General features: G+C 54.9%; 1 protein-coding gene across 1 annotated transcript; it reads right to left on the bottom strand.

Moving 5' to 3' along the window:
- Positions 1 to 2,829: 2,829 nt before the first annotated feature.
- On the bottom strand, positions 2,830 to 14,364 carry PTGES (prostaglandin E synthase). Its single transcript, XM_057721894.1, has 3 exons — positions 14,147 to 14,364; positions 10,578 to 10,660; positions 2,830 to 3,912 (listed from the first exon to the last, which is right to left on the bottom strand). Exons 1-3 carry the CDS (start codon positions 14,273 to 14,275, stop codon positions 3,663 to 3,665), a joined length of 462 nt encoding a protein of 153 aa, XP_057577877.1. The 5' UTR covers positions 14,276 to 14,364; the 3' UTR covers positions 2,830 to 3,662.
- Between the last annotated feature and the right edge of the window lie 1,438 nt (positions 14,365 to 15,802).

Raw genomic sequence — 15,802 nt, 5'->3', positions numbered from 1 at the left:
TGGAATAAGAAAGGGTCCGTCTTTCTGCCCCAGCCAGCCTGGAAGTCCATTTCTGAGGCCAGTGGCCTCCTGGGGACACACACAGAAGCCCCAGGAGCACTTAATTCTGTGGGAACTGGTGTCTGCCTTCCCAGGGGGTCCCCAGGTTCTGTCCCTAACCAGGCCCCTTTGTCCTCTCATCTTTGCCTGTTCCTCCACGTGTGTCACATACCAGGGAGGCTCTTGCTAGCCTGAAGCCAAGAAATCCATTAAACCAGGGAGCCCTGGGTGTTCCTCAGAGGGTCCCTCATAGGAGACTGGGGAGTCCAGGTGGATGGGGCACCCAGGCCGTCACCTGTCTTGGGCTTCCTCCTTAGAAGTATGTATACTGGGCCGGGGGTGAAAAGTTCTATAGCATTAAACCAAACTGGCAACATTTCGAGGAGAAGGCCCCTAACTCACAGCCCAGGGCCCTGGCCCTGGGGGTCTGCCTGACACCCCAGCTGGGCTCTGGCCTTTGCTGTTCACTCAGAGCCCAGGAGAAGAGGCCCCCAAACACCAGGCTCCAATCAGAGGCAGCTCCACCTTCCCAAGCCTGGGCTGGGCCCCAAAGTCCTTGCCTGCCCCCACGGCTGCAGTTCTGGAGCCCCCAGGCTGCGGCTCAGCACTGCCCACCCTTTGCACCATCCCCAGCCCAGGGTCAGGATGAGGCAGCCCGAGAGGGGGCCCACATCTGGGTGGGGTGTGAGAGGAGCACGTCCTGCACTGTGTACTGCGGATGAAGGGTGAGGTCAGAGGAGCTCGCTGGTGCCTGAGGTCAACGTGCGCTGGTGCCCAGGATGGCTGGGGCAGGGTGGGGGTGGGGCAGAGCGCACAGGCTTCTGGCCAGGTCAGCAGACGTGCCTGGGGGAGCCCCCACCTGCATCACCTCACCTGCTGTGCTCACTCTGCTGCCGGAGGAAGGCGCCTGGCTCTCCTGGGCCTGGGTGTTCAGCCACAGGGGCCGCTGCTCCAGGAAGCCACTCCCAGCCCTGCCCACCTGGGAGAGTTGGGTCCGCCCTGGGGCCTCCTCCTTACCCTGGAAAAATCGCCCAGCTCCTGCCAGCTGCCTCTGGACAGCACCCCGGGCTGGCCCCTCCCTCCCGTCGGGAGGCACCTGACTCTCCCCTGGGCCCTCCAGCCCCTGGAGGGGCAGCCGGGCACCGCCTGTGTCACGTGGGGAGCGAGAGCCGCTGCCCGGCTGTCGACCTCACCTCGCTGCCCTCCACACGGCCTTCTCGGAGATGCTCTTAGGTCACAGACCCAGCTCACCAATCCCACGCCCGCTTGTCCCCACCCAGGCTTTGAACCCAGCCAACAAGGCCCCAAAGCCTCGAGGGAGCCCCACTGCTGCTCACCCCTTTAGCCTCGTTCCCTCCACATCTGCAGCCCCCCTCCTCCTCCCTCCACACCTGGAACCCCCCATCTTCCCTCCACCCCCACCTTGCCCGACCCTCCCCCACACACCTCCCTTCCACCTCCCAGGCACAGGACCCCCGGGGGGCTGAGCGCTGCTTTCTTCGCAGCTCAATTTCTTCAGCTTGGACACCTCTCCAAAACTAGTCTGACTTACCCCCCCATCACAGGTGAGCTGTCACCTCTTCCAGGAAGCCCCTCCCCAGCAGGAGTTGGAGGCCCTCCCGGTGCTCCCACCGCCCATCCTCCCACAAGGGGGCTGAGTCCTGGGAGTCGTCACTGTCTGATGTCCTGCTCTGGCCCCCACTGTTGCGGCTCAGCGTCTCAGGGGTTCCGGGGGGTGGGAGGGGAGTGAAAGATGGGCCAGTGCACAAGGGGCTGCTGTCTCTGCAGCTCCAAGGGGCTGCCCCCTTCATCGGTCCCAGGGTCACGTGGTCCCCGTGGGTATCGGATTCCCTTCTCACCTGGGTCTGAGCTGGGCACTCTGCCCTCTCAGCTCCTCTTTCTCCAGAAGGGAAAATATTAAAATACAAGCACACACACTGGGTCTGCTCCTCCGTTTTACCACCTCCCAGCTAAGGGACGTTGGCCAAGTCAAAGCTCCTTTCTGAGCCTTACTTTCCGCATCAAAAAGCAGAACGACTTAAAGATCAAGTGGAAAAGTAATTGTAAACACCACGCCCAGCTGATGCTCAGCAAACAGCAGGCCCTGAACTGCAGGAGCGTGCGCTTCCTGTTTCCAGATGCGCCGCTGCAGCCCCAGAACGGAGGCCCATCTCACCACCAGGGGGCAGTGTTGCCCATCCCAGCTCCCGGCGCGGCTGGGCGGGGCGGCTAACTCGGATTTCTAGGGAGGCCTGGCGTCCCCTGGATCCCCAGTGAGGCCCCCGCTAGGCAGGCCCATCAGTCCACGGGAGCAGAAGTTCAAGGGCTGCAGGGCGGTAGGAGGGGGCCGTGCCTAGGTGTGAGGGGGGCGTTCCCAGATCCTGGAGGAGAGGGGAAGTGCTGGTAGGGGGTTTGGGGAAAGTCAAGCAGGAGCGTACAATGGTTAGAGCCGGTGTGGGGAGCCGGATAGGTGGGGTTCAGAGCTGATCCTGCACTGCAAGGAGTCTCCCCTGAGCCTCAGTTTCCTCATCTGTAAAAATGGGGCTGACTGACCATCTTAACTTGTCCACGGCAGGAGGTAGGAGGGTGTCTCCCAGCAGCCTGCTTGTTTTCTGCGTGATGTAACGCCCTCGTCTGGGTGTGTTCGTGTGTTTGCCAGAGACTGTGTCCTGTCAGTTTGGCCCCAGACCCACAAACGTGTCCGGCGAGCCAGATGCTCGGCCAGCCTGGGCAGTGGAGAATGCCAGGAAGCAGCGGCCAAGGGGCCGAGCTGGGGAGACACTCCAGTAATGACTAAAGCCCCACACTCTGAGAGCGGGAGTCCAGGAGAGACACATGAGTCCCCGAAGGGGCGCATATTTGTGGTTTTCAAGCCTCACAAATACCGAAGAAGCCAGAAAATTTCTTTTCGTCGTTGGTCCTTCAAAGCCCATTGTCCTTGAATGACAGCCCTTCAGGGCAAAGGCAGCCTTGGGAAGAGAAGGCGACCTTACGGTGGGCCCCTCCCGTCTGCACCTGTGCCAAAGAGAGGAGGGTCCAGCAGAGGAATGTGGCCGGGGCACCGGGCAGGGTCCACAGGGCACGAAGGAACACAACCCCGCCCCCACCTCCCTCAACTCCCACCGTAAGAGAAGCTCACACCCTGCCCGTCCTGGGCCCTCCCGTAGAGGGAACTGGCAGTGGCGCCCAGGCCAAGCCATCGCTGGGACTCACAAGGAACTCTCTAAAAATGCAGACGCCCAGGCTCGCCTCTAGACCAGCTGAATCAGAATCTCTGGGGGTGGAGGTGAGAAGTCCTTGTTTATTACAGCCCTGGATTCAGAGGGTCATTAGGTTCAGAAACCTGAACTGAGTCTCTGCTCACCCTTCCCAGCCTTGGGGAGGAAGAGGGAGGGATGTTTTTCGTGCTCTGTTATTTCAGTGGAAGGATTTTCTATCAATCGGGACAACCCGTCTGTGAACAGTTCCAATCGGCCACTTCACGCAGGAATCCAGCCGGTTGCCAGGAAACCAGGCCTCGGGGTGGGGCCTATCACGATCTCAAAGGGGCACCCGGTCCCCCAGGTGCAGCCCCGGTGGCTCATGGCCAGGGGTCTGGCGGCCGAGGAGGTGTCAGTGGCTCGTCACAGGTGGCGGGCTGCCTCCCAGACAATCTGCACGGCCATGGAGGCGCAGGGGAGCTGGGCCAGGGTGTAGGCCACGGAGCGGGTGGGTGCCCGCAGCTTCCCCAGGTAGGCCACAGTGTGCACCATGCGGCCCAGGAACACGACCAGGAAGTGCATCCGGGCGACGAAAGGGCTGGGCCCCAGGAAGCAGTACACAAAGCCCAGGAACAGGAAGGGGTAGATGGTCTCCATGTCGTTCCGGTGGGCTCTGGGAAGGCAAGGGGGTGCGATCAGCCAGGAGTCAGCTTTGAGAGTGCCCTGGCAGCTGGGGCCCTCTGCCCCGAAAGCCCTGCACCCCTGGGGATCATCTCAGGGGAGCCAGACTCACATCCATCATGGCCAAGACAAGGAGATACCCCAGAGGCAGCGGGGACAGTGCTCCAAGCCGGTGCCCGCGAGCAGCTCAGAAAGGGAAGCCCTGTTCACAGACCAGGAGCCACGAAGGGCAGCTGTTGGATTTTGTCGCCAAGCCCCAGGGCTCGCCAGGACTCAGCCCCTGCCATGGTCTCCCCTATCTTCCCCTCTGGCCTTGGACACCAGGCAGGAAAAGTGGGGCTCAGCGGGGTTGAGTGAGACGTGGGGTGGAGCTTATGTCTGCCTCCAGCCCCTGGACCGTTATTTTATTTTTTTGCGCCTTTTTTTTTAGTTTTGGCCACACTGCGCGGCTTGTGGGATCTCAGTTCCCTGACCAGGAACTGAACCCAGGCCACAGTAGTGAAAGCGCCAAATCCTAACCACTAGACCACCAGGGAACTCCCCTGTCTGTGCTCTTTCCCACCAAGGCAGGGCTTTCCTGAGGCTGTCCGCCTTCCGAATGCAGGTTCCTGGGCCGTCCCCAGCGGGATGGGCTAAGAGCATGCATCTGAAATCCACACCTGGCGCCCCTAAATCTAAGCAGACCCTTCCGCCTCTCAGGGTTTATACTAACAAGAACAACTTGCACCCACTGAAGCCAGCCAATCCCCGGACAGCAGCGAAGTCCTGTTACATCCGCGCTGTCCTGCTTCTCTCCTTGTTTAAAATAATCAAGTGTGTGAGTATGTGTGGTGATGGAGGTGGGGGTGGCGGTGTACAACCCCGCCATAACAAAATGACCAACAAAGAAAAACTCATCCACTTCTGCTAAGAGTCAGTTCACATTTTCCATGACTCCTGCTAATGGGTGGCTTCCTCTGTGGAGGGTGGGGAGGTCGAGGCCCATAAATTAGAGACTGAGCGAGTGACCGAAGCCAGAGATGGCATGTTGGAGGCGCAAATAAACAGGAACTCAGTGCCCGGGCCATGACCTCCCCCAAGGACAGGCCACATTTGTGAGGCGTGGGGACGCTGCTGGAACTGGAGCCCCTTCTCCAAGCCTTCCAGCTGGAGTGTGTTTCTCCAACACTGCGCCAATGGGCCAGGCCCAGCCCAGAAGCCCGTGTGGGGGCCTGCCGCAGAGTACTCCTCTTCCCTCCCACTTGCAAGGAGAGCTTCAAGCAAGGGCCATGGTAGGTGGATGCTAGGAGTTGGGCAGGGCAGAGGGAAGGAGCACTGAGCAACCCAGGGTTGCAGGGGTCTCAGCAGCGTGACTAGGGTGGGTGTAGTCAGAGAAAGAGATGTTGTGCTGAAGCCTGAATGATGAGGGCCCATCTGTGCAGGGGAAGAACTCTCCAGGGAGAAGGATGGGCAGATGCAAAGGCCCTGAGGTGGGAATGAACACAGTGTGTTTAAGGCTCAGAAAAGTGATCCACATGGCTGGAGGGTGGTACATAAGAGGGAGTGAGATGGGGAGAGGGGCCTCACGATGTAGGGTATGGGGTCTGGAATTCAATCTGAGTGTATAAAAGCTCCCGTAAACCCAGCAGGGCCTGGATCTTTCTTAGGTCCAACTGAGGACACAGCAGTTGGTGCCTGTCTCCATATCCTGGAGCCAACATGAGTCTTCCTTCTCCTTTACTCCCAGAGTTGACCTTGGTACCCAGCCCCAGAGAAAGCAAGCCTACAGCAGGCAGGTCTCACCAGCTGGGGGACATAGTGCTGGATGCCTGTGTGAGAGAAGTAGGCCTTGGCTAGATCTTGGCTGCAGGGATGAAGAGGGGGAAAACTGAGGACTGGGACCACTTCAGTCCCTCAATCGAGCGAGTCCTTTACCTTACTAGGGAATAGGCAGCAGCTGTTACTCTAAAATCACCCCATGCTATGGAGATGAGTCTGTGTACACCAACATGACCCCACAGGCTATGAGACAGACACCTTGGAAACCCTATTTTACATTAAGTCAGTGTGTCCTAGAATGTGGTCTGCCTCCCACAGGTGACTCATGAGATGGTGCCAACTGGAAGTTTTTTGTCATGTTGTATATTTCCCGGAAAGTTTCAGGAAAAGCATAACCAGCGTATGAAACCCATTGATTGAGACACTTCTCCAAGTGTGTTTACATTTTAAGAGTGAGTCACTTTTTAGAAGGCTGTTCAGAGGATCGTTGCCCAAACCCCAAAGCACAGGTGAGGGAAAGAATTTGGGGGACACAGGACAGAGAGGAGGAGTAAGGATGGGAGGGGCAGCCCTACTTCCTGGTTCTAGTAGTTGGGACTAGAGGATTCAGAGGTCACCTTTGAGGGAGGAGGGGTGGCTGGGAGCTGAGAAAGCCCCATGGCTCCAGCCCTCAGCCCCTGGGGTGCCCAGTCCCCCTCCCTCCTCCCTCTGGTACATCCCAAACCACAGTGGGGCCCCCACAAAGCCACAAGTGGTCCAAGGAAATGGAGACTGGGGAAATTAGGGACGATACCAAGAACCACCCCCCCCCCACCACCCCGGCCCCAGGATCTGAATCAAGAGACATGGAGGGAGTCACGTACCAGAGAGGTGCTTGGGCAAAACATGTCATTCCAATAATAACCACTTTTTTAAGGTAAAAGCCACTCGAAGAAAATTCCCGCTAGACTGGACTTGCATGGCCTCCTGCAGCATCAGGCCTAACCCCTCCCACTCAACAGACATTGCAACACCAGCTGCATTTTACTGCATCAGGTGACAGGGGTGGGGAGAGAGCCCTATAGGTCCCCTCAGGCCTCCGGGGCAGGGACAGCTGCTGGCATCCCCCCCAGCTCTCTCCTCTTCCCCGACCCTGCTCTCCATCAGCACTGGTGATTTCCTTGAAGTCAGCTGTGATACGAGGTAAAGCCCGCTTAGTTTTAAAGGCAGGTACAGAATAGAGTTAAATTGATTCTTGCAAGGAGAGCAAAGCCCCTATCAGATGGCCTGGACTCAGTGGCGGCTTAGGTGTCATGAGTGATGTGGCCTCGGCAGACCTGCTTCTTCCTCTATAGAGACTAGTGCTGCCCTCAGAAGGCTATTGGGAGGCAGAGTGTGTTAGTTCCTGTAAAGTGCTCAGAACGCTGCCTGGCACTGAGTAGGTTTGCCCTAATAGAGCTGCCATCCTCTTTGCCATTGTCACTGTCACCACCAGCCCTGTCCTGGACACGACTGTTAAAGCTCACTTCAGCTCTTGGTTTTGCCAGACTCCCGACACCGTGAGATGCCCAGGCCAAATTAATAAACATTTTATGGCGGAGGGGCGGGGAAGGGAGTGTGCAGGGCTTAGCAGCCTGCAGTTCTGCTGGGAGCTTGTTAGACCCTTGTACTCTGTCTCTGCACCTCTGTTCATCATCCACAAAAAAATGTGTTGGACGGGGTCTTAAGGGACTTCTATGGCTGAGATTTTGTGACCCAATCTCCTGACAAACCAGTTCACTCAGATTAAGTCTACACACTCCAAATAACCAGAAATATCCCAAAGCTTGGGTCAAGTGTTTGTCTTCCTTCCTCGGGACCACTCGGAGACCTCTGCCCCTCTCCCCGCCCCCACTGCAGTTGTATCCACATAAACTCAGAATTTGGCTAAAACACGTTGCCGGGAGACTTCGATAGGTATCACTAAAAGGATGTGCCTGGATTTCATCATTTTCCTTGAAACCTGGTTCCCAACTTCTCCCAGAGCTGGGCTCACATTTGGGCTCTAGCCTGTGCTAATCTGCAGGGCAGATCTGTGCTCCAAGAACCGAGACTGAAGTGCTTTCCTGTTTGTGCAGAAGGCAGCCCTGGTTGCACTAAAAACTCTAGTCTAATATTTAACTCGCTTTTTCTTCCAGGGCTTCTTCTGTCAGGTTCCAGCCAGTTCTCCGGTAGTGGATGTCAGGATGTGTGTTTCTCTGCATCCTCAAGGTTCCATGATGTTATGTACAGTCAGGAGGAGAAGCGCCGGGGGCCCAGGAACCCCCAGGTTTGGCATAGTAAGTCCCAGTAAATACCAGTACATAGAAGGTCCCCAATAAAACACTCACAGAATGGATATAAAACATTAGCTAGGAGGTGCTCAAAAAGTGCTGAACTGGTGAATTCCCTGGCCCAGGGGTTAGGACTGGGGCGTTTTCAACTGCCTGGGGGGCCCAGGTTCGATCCCTGATCGGGGAACTAAGATCCCACAAGCCATGCGGTACAGCCAAAAAAAAAAAAAAAAAAAGTGCTGAATTGAATTCCAGCTATTTGAGTATCAGCACTGTAGATGATGAGTCATTTTATTTGGAAATGAAAATTGTGTTTGGGCAGGAGGAGATATCTCGGCACCACAGAGATGTGTGGTCTCTCCCTGGCATGTTTATAGCCAGTAAAAATAAAAGTGTTCGTCAACCTATGTAACCACTCCTGTTCCACAGGTAACACAAGTTTTGCTACACAGAACTCTCACCCCTTGGGAGAAGCCAAACACTCCTCTGGGTGGCTGCTCTGAGTTGGCTTGGGATATCCACCGTCCTGGCAGCCGGCTGTCCCCGTTACTCATCACGTCCTTCTCCACTGCCCAGGAGAGTCACGCCGACCTGGTGGCATGAAGGTCACCAGTATGGATTCGTGTATGAGTGAGGCTTTGGTTCACCAAAGTACAATGAGTGCTAAGCACAGTATCTAGCACACAGTCAATGCTCATTAAATGTTGAATGAATGGATGGATGGATGGATGGATGGATGGATGGATGGATGGACGGACCTCATATGAAGGACTATGTACTGTAGTCACATTAAAAGGGTGAAATAGCAATCAATGAATCTCACTTTCTACATTACACATTTTGTAATTTTTAAAAACCACACGTACATATGTTACTTTCAATGGCCAAGAAAAATAAAAGAATCTCTATTATTCTTACTACTTTGTCCCACCCATTTCTGCCTGTGACTCATGGGAATGTGATAAGAACTATGTGAGGGCTTGTCTTCGTCTCACTCCTGTCCAGCTACCCATCCTCCCCACACCCACCCTACTCCTATGACAACCCCTATCCCCTGGGTATGCCTCTTCCCTGTTCACCAGCCCGTTGGTGTAGAACTGCAGAGAGGAAACTGCCAAAATACCCACCGCTGAGACTGGCTACGTGAAATTAACATTTTGTCTCTGATGGATTTTACACAGCCTTTTTTTTTTTCCTTTTCTTTGGGGTGGGGGGCGGGGAGAGTGCATGTGGCTTGTGGGATCTCAGGTCCCCAATCAGGGATTAAACCTGAGCCACTGCAGTGAAAAGCGCCACCGAGTCCTCACCACTGGACCGCCAGGGAACTCCCTACACAGCCCTTTTCTAAGAATCACTTTTTGAGCTGTATTTACTGACATGAAAACGCTCATGAAATAATTAACTGAAAAAAATCAGAACCCCCGACTGGGTGTACAATGCACACCTAATGTTATGAAAAATATTTAGACAGACAACAAAGAGGAGACAGATGAACATGTTAACAGGGATGAGAATTATGAGTGGTTTTCCCCTTTCTCCTCTATGTATTTTCAATATTACCCGAATGGTCTGCAATGAACAGTTCTGAGTTTTATAATAAGAAAAATTGTTTTTGATAGACTGGGGGATGCTAAGCATATGAAAAGATGTTCAACTTCACTCAGAAATGCAAAGTAGGGAATTCCCTGGTGGTCCAGTGGTTAGGACTCCATGCTCCCACTACTGAGGGCCTGCCTGGCTTCCATCTCTGGTCCAGGAACTAAAGTCCCATAAGTCGCGTAGTGTGGCCAGAAAAAAGAAAAAAGAAATGCAAAGGAAGACTGAAATGTGACATACATTTGCACCCATCATGTTGGCAGAGATCCACCCAAAAGTGGATACAGAGTTGGCAGCGTCAGAGACACATCTCACACCCCAGTTGTGGGACTAGATTTGTGTACCGTTTGACCGTATTTCCTACCATTTGATTGCATCCTGCAGTTTCGCTCACACTTACACACAAAGGCAAATGAAAGAAGTTTTGATGTGCTCTGCTCATAACACAGAAAGACTGAGAACAGCCTAAATGCCATCACAGGGTGGTAAGTGGTTGGATCAGCTACGGACCATCTATTCAACAGAGAAATGGCATAAATACTATATATAGCGCCAACGTGATGAACAAGGCCCCTCTATGGGCTGATATGAAACCACTTCTGTGAAGTGAAAAAAAGACAGTATAAATCAGGGGTAAAGAGTGATCCTTTGGGGATTAAAAGGAAAAAGCATAGCTCATGTGTTGTGAATGCAGGAAAAGTGTCTTGAGAAGATGCATAAGACACTGGTAACAGCATTTGCCCCTGGTGAACAGATCTGGGCAGGACCTGCAGGTCAGAGGTGGGAGAGAGGCTGAATTTGCACTCAATATCCTTTTCTAACTTTGTCATCCTGAGCCACGAGCACCTATTACTCTTCCACAAGTAACTAGAAATTAAATCAAGGAATAAATGAAAACAGTCTAAGAGGATCTGGAAGGTAGGAAGACCTCAGCCCCCTGGGCATCCTCCAAGCCCCCGTGTCCAGAAGAGGGCCTGAAAGGACGGGCTGCGATCAGGCCGACGGTACTTGCCTGAGACAGCGTTCCACATCCGGGTCGCTCCGGCAATACTGGAGGCCTCCGTGTCTCTGAGCATCCTCGGGGTTGGCAAAAGCCTGGAATACATCAGCTGAGAATTACTGTTCATGAGATGGACGGCCCAGTCGACTAGGTCTGCGGCAATGCAGGCACACACGTGTCCTTTCACCAGCATCCGTGAACTCCTAGTGTGCCCGAGTGCCGGGCACTCACCGTGAACAGGCTGCTATGGAATGTTTGTGTCCCTGCAAATTTCCTGTGTTGAAGCCTAACCCCCAGTGTAATGATATTAGGAGGTAGGGCCTTTGGTAGGTGATTAGGTCATAAGGGTGGCGATCTCTTGAAAGAGACTAGCACTCTTATAAAAGAGACCCCAGGGCTTCCTAGGTGGCGCAGTGGTTAAGAATCCACTTGCCAATGCAGGGGACACAGGTTCGATCCCTGCTCCAGGAAGATCCCACATGCCACGGAGCAACTAAGCCCGTGTGCCAAAAAAACAAAACAAACAAACAAAAAAAAAATAAAAGAGACCCCAGAGAGCTCCCTTGCCCCTTCACCATGTGAGGACACAGCAAGAAGACAGCCATCTATGAACCAGGAAGAGGGCCCTCACCAGACACCAAATCTGCAGGTGCCTTGACCTTGGACTTGCCAGCCTCCAGAACGGTGAGAAATACATTTTTGTTGGTTGATAGGCCACCCAGTCTTTGGCATGCTGTTATATAGCAGTCTGAAAAGACTAAGAAAAAGGCCCTCCTATCCATGCTCTTGTGCAGCTCACAATGTCATGAGAGAATTGCCAATGAACCAGGGAAGACCAGGTGGTGACTGTTGAGAAAGAGAAGACAGCGTTCTCTTTGAGAATGTTCACAGGACACCCGATCAAATCTGGGGATCAGAGAAGGCTTCTCTGAGGCAGTGACAGTAAAGCTGAGGTTTGAAGGATGCATCAACACTAACCAGAAGAAGGGAAGATTATAACAACAGCATTCAAGGCATAAGGAAAAGCACGTGCAAAGGCCCTGGGGTCAGAAGAAGGGCATGTATGAAGAATGAAAAACCAGCATGGCTGGAGCATAGACAGCAAGGGACAGAGTTAGAAGATAAAGTTGCAGGGGTCAGCAGGGGGCCTGGAGCCATCCTAAGAATTTAGACTTTGAACTAAGAGCAGCGAGATGGCCTTGACAGTCCTCGGTGAGAAACCAAGCTCTATGTGGACTAACTGCCAGTTTCTGAACTTCCCTGGGTCTCAGCTTCCTCATCTGTGAACTCCGGATCAAACGGAGCTCATCTACCACATGAAGAGCAAGGGAGAGAAGTAAAGATGTCCCAGCATAATGCCTGGTGCCAGGAGGGCACTTGGTGAATTGTCAGCATGAAGCAGAGACTTGAGGGCACACTCAGGTCATTGAAGCCCACACCCATCGCTCATGCTCCACTGTTCCCTGTGGGCGGGCAGCCAGCCAGCCCCACTAACCCCACAGCTAACCTGAATTTTTGCTGCACGTTTTCCAAACTGCTCATCCAATGGCAGATCCTGCTGCTTCTGAGTCAAAGCCCTTGTGCTGCCTGTCCCCAAGTGCTGTGTTTGTGTGTGTGTGTCCTGCCTGACGTGTCTGCCCCGGCTTTCCCCCAGAGGTGAATGCAGCATCTGTCATGATCAGGATTCCCTGACACCCAGAATTCCTCTTTGCTGGCCTTTAAGTCACAGAATCACCAAGCCTGACGGCTCTGCAGAATCCGTGGACCTGTGACACCTTTCACTGGGTCTCGGCATTCGGTGGGCAGCTGTCTTGGGTGTCCAGTCCATGGGGTTGCTCACCCCAGAAGACAGCGTGAATATAAGTCGACCTGGCCAGGAGCCAGCAGCAGTGCAGACGGGAAAAGCCCTGGCATTAGAAGGGGAAGCACTGCCTCTAGCTGGGGCCAGGGGCAGCCCTCAGAATGCACCCCCACCAAGAGATCTACGGCCGGTCATGTTAATTCCGATTGTTAATGAGTAATGAGGACTTACAGTGGTGGGGCATTTGCTCCGTGCCAGGTGCTGTATTCTCCCGGCACTACTGTGGCTATCCTCAGTTTACAAATGAGGAAATCAAGCTCTCAGACTTGCCCATGGTCCTGAGGCTAATGGGTGGAGGAGCCAGAGCCAGCATCCGTCACCTCTCCACGGTGCAGCTCCCCCAGCTCCTCCTTGGCGGACGGAATGTGAGGGAAATTCGTAGGGTAGGGAGAACTGGGGACAGCCCAGAGGGAGGTTTCCTTCTGCCACTCCCTACTGACCCGGCAGAAAGGCACCCCAACAGGTTTGCCTCTTGCTTCCTTAATCTACATTAAAAGGAAAGTTCTGCGCCCTGCACAGTCCTGGTGAGAACCCCCTCCCCCCTCCCCCACCCTGGCTGGGTGTGGGCTCGGGAAGCTGGGCACCTGAGTTCAAATCCGGCTGTGTGGCCTTCACAAGCAAGGTCTCCTCTCGGAGGCCAAATTCTTCACCTGGATAACAAACTGAATATGCTCTTCACCCCCACCCCGGAGGGCCGTGGCAGGGATTAAACGCTCAGCTCCGTGGAAGGGCTCAATGGGTGAACAAGGCTGTCCTCCCTTGATGCCCCTATCCCGCATCCCGGGATGGGCCAGGGCAGGGAGAAGTCAGGATGAATGATGTGCCTCTGCTTCGGGAGTTCCTTCACCTAGGGAGCCGCCCTGCCTTCAGTCCTGTCCCCCCCCACCCCCGCTGCTGAGCGATATCCCTGTCCCCAGTGTCCACCCCCAGCATGATGTGGGAGCAGCCTCGCCTTGCCTTGGAACTGGACCAAAGGGCACGCTGGGAAACAATTCTTCTCTGAAATACCTGGGGAGATAATCAGCCGTACCCCTGGGCTGTTCTGTGTCTAACAGCTGCACTTCCCCGGCTCTGACTGCCCCTCACGCCAGAGGCGCCTCTGGAACCGGTCCTCCCGCCCCCTCCCCGCTCCCCCCACCCCACCGGCTCAGATCTTGGCGTCTTTAATGCAGTTTTGGCTCCGGGACTCGGACGGGCGGATCGGTGGGGGAAGTTCCTCCCGGAGAACTCCAGCGGAGCCTGGCAGAGACCTGGCCACTGGAGGGAGGCTGCGGTGGGTTTGCGAGCGACCTCGCCGGGCGAGTTGGGAATTTCCACTTAAAGGTTTCTCTGGGCTCCTATTCCGCCGGTTCCCACCCCACCCAAGTATCAGATCTCCGGTGCGGGAAGCCGCCAGGTCAGATGGAGGCTGCCTCACTCCACCCTCCGGGACCTGCTACTCTCCGAGCCGCCGGCAGAGCTCAGTGCCACTCGTGGAGTCTTGCTGTGCCCAGAATTCACCTTAAAAGTAGGCGCGGAAAAGTAGGTGCGGGCCCTGCTGAAACCGAGGGCCACAGAGGAGCCATGCCAGAGGGCTGGGAGAGGCACCTGGTCCCCGAGCCCGCTCACTCACACTCTGACCCCAAAAACATCTTGGCCAAGTGTCGCGTCGTCCCCAGCCTTCCCGGCTGCGGGAGAAGTGAGCGCACGCGGGGCCGGCGTTCCCGAGGGCAGCACGTACCTTCTTCCGAAGCCTCACTTGGCCCGTGATGATGGCCACCACGTACATCTTGATGACCAGCAGCGTGCTACAGAGCAGGAAGGCCGGGAGCACCTGGCCGCTCATCAGCTCCAGGCTAGGGGAGGGCATCTCTGCGGTGGCGTGGCGGCAGAGGCAGCAGCTCCGGAGAAGACAGCGAGCGGCCGTGCGCTGCGGCGCGTGGCTGTGTCTCCGAGAGCAGGGAGGGGCGGGGAGAGAGCGCGGGAGGCTTGTCTGCACTCGGCACCCGCCCACTCCCAGCAGCACGAGCAACTTCTGCCCCCAGATGCTGGGGGGAGAGCAGGGAGTGGGGGGTGGGGTGGGGTGGGGGTGATCCGATCTGGCCCCTGGCTCCGCCCCTCCCTGGCAAATCCTTGAACACTTTCTGCTGTTTCCGCAATCTCTAAAGTGGGGGTGTAGGGCAGCACCCGCCTTCTGGGGCTGCAACAAAGCCAGGAGCCTGGCAGGACCTCCACGAGTGGTAGAGTCACTGATCTGTGGCCAATTCCCCCAGGGTCAGGGCAGGTGGTGGGTGTGAGAACCGAACTATCTGTCTCCACATTCAATCTGGACACTTGAACCACAGCCAGACCTACATTAACGTGACTGCTGAACAGTGCCCTCTCCTCCCCAAAGATGTCCATATCCCAGTCCTCAGAGTCTGTGAATATGTTACCTAACATGGCAAAGGGGCTTTGCAGGGACTTCGTAAAGGTCTTAAACTGCGGAGATTATCCTAGATACTCTGTATGAATGCAGTTGAATCAGAAGGGTCTTCCTAAGAGAGACGCGGTAGAATGAGGGTGGGAAAGATGTGAAGACAGAAGCAGAGGTGAGAGAGGAGAGAAGATGCTATACTGCTAGCCTTGAAGTTGAACTGAAGACGGGCCAGAGAACGCAGGTGGCCTCCAGGACCTGGACAAGGAGACAAATTCTCCCCCAGAGCTTCCAGAAGGAACCAGCCTTGTGGATAGCTTGACTTTAACCCACCAAAATGGATTTTGGACTTCTGGCCTCCAGAACTGTGAGATAACAGATCTGTGTTTTTTGTTTTGTTTTGTTTTTAATGTCTATTCATTTCTTTGGTTGTGCTGGGTCTTAGTTGCAGCAGGCAGGCTCCTTAATTATGGCGTGCGAACTCTTAGTTGCAGCATGCAGGCAAGTATGTGAGATCTAGTTCCCTAACCAGGGATGGAACCTGGGCCCCCTGCATTGGGAATGCGGAGTCTTAACCACTGTGCCACCAGGGAAGTCCCCAGATTTGTGTTATTTTATGCCACTAAATTTGTGGTAGGAACTTCCATGGTGGTGCAGCGGTTAAGAATCCACCTGCCAATGCAGGGGACACAGCGGGTTCGATCCCTGGTCTGGGAAGATCCCACATGCCCCAGAGCAACTAAGCCTGTGAGCCACAACTACTGAGCCTGCGTGCCACAACTACTGAAGCCTGCGCACCTAAGAGCCCATGCTCTGCAACAAGAGAAGCCACTGCAACGAGAAGCCCGAGCACCACAACAAAGACTAGCCCGCACCTCTCACCTCTACAACTAGAGAAAGCCCGCAAGTAGCAATGAAGACCCAATGCAGCCAATAAATGAGTTTAAAAAATAAATTTACATTTGTGGTAATTGGTTACAG

This window comes from Hippopotamus amphibius, chromosome 2 (genome assembly GCF_030028045.1).
Source record: "Hippopotamus amphibius kiboko isolate mHipAmp2 chromosome 2, mHipAmp2.hap2, whole genome shotgun sequence".
Taxonomy (NCBI): Eukaryota; Metazoa; Chordata; class Mammalia; order Artiodactyla; family Hippopotamidae; genus Hippopotamus; species Hippopotamus amphibius.
This window is presented reverse-complemented; position numbering and strand designations above follow the sequence as displayed.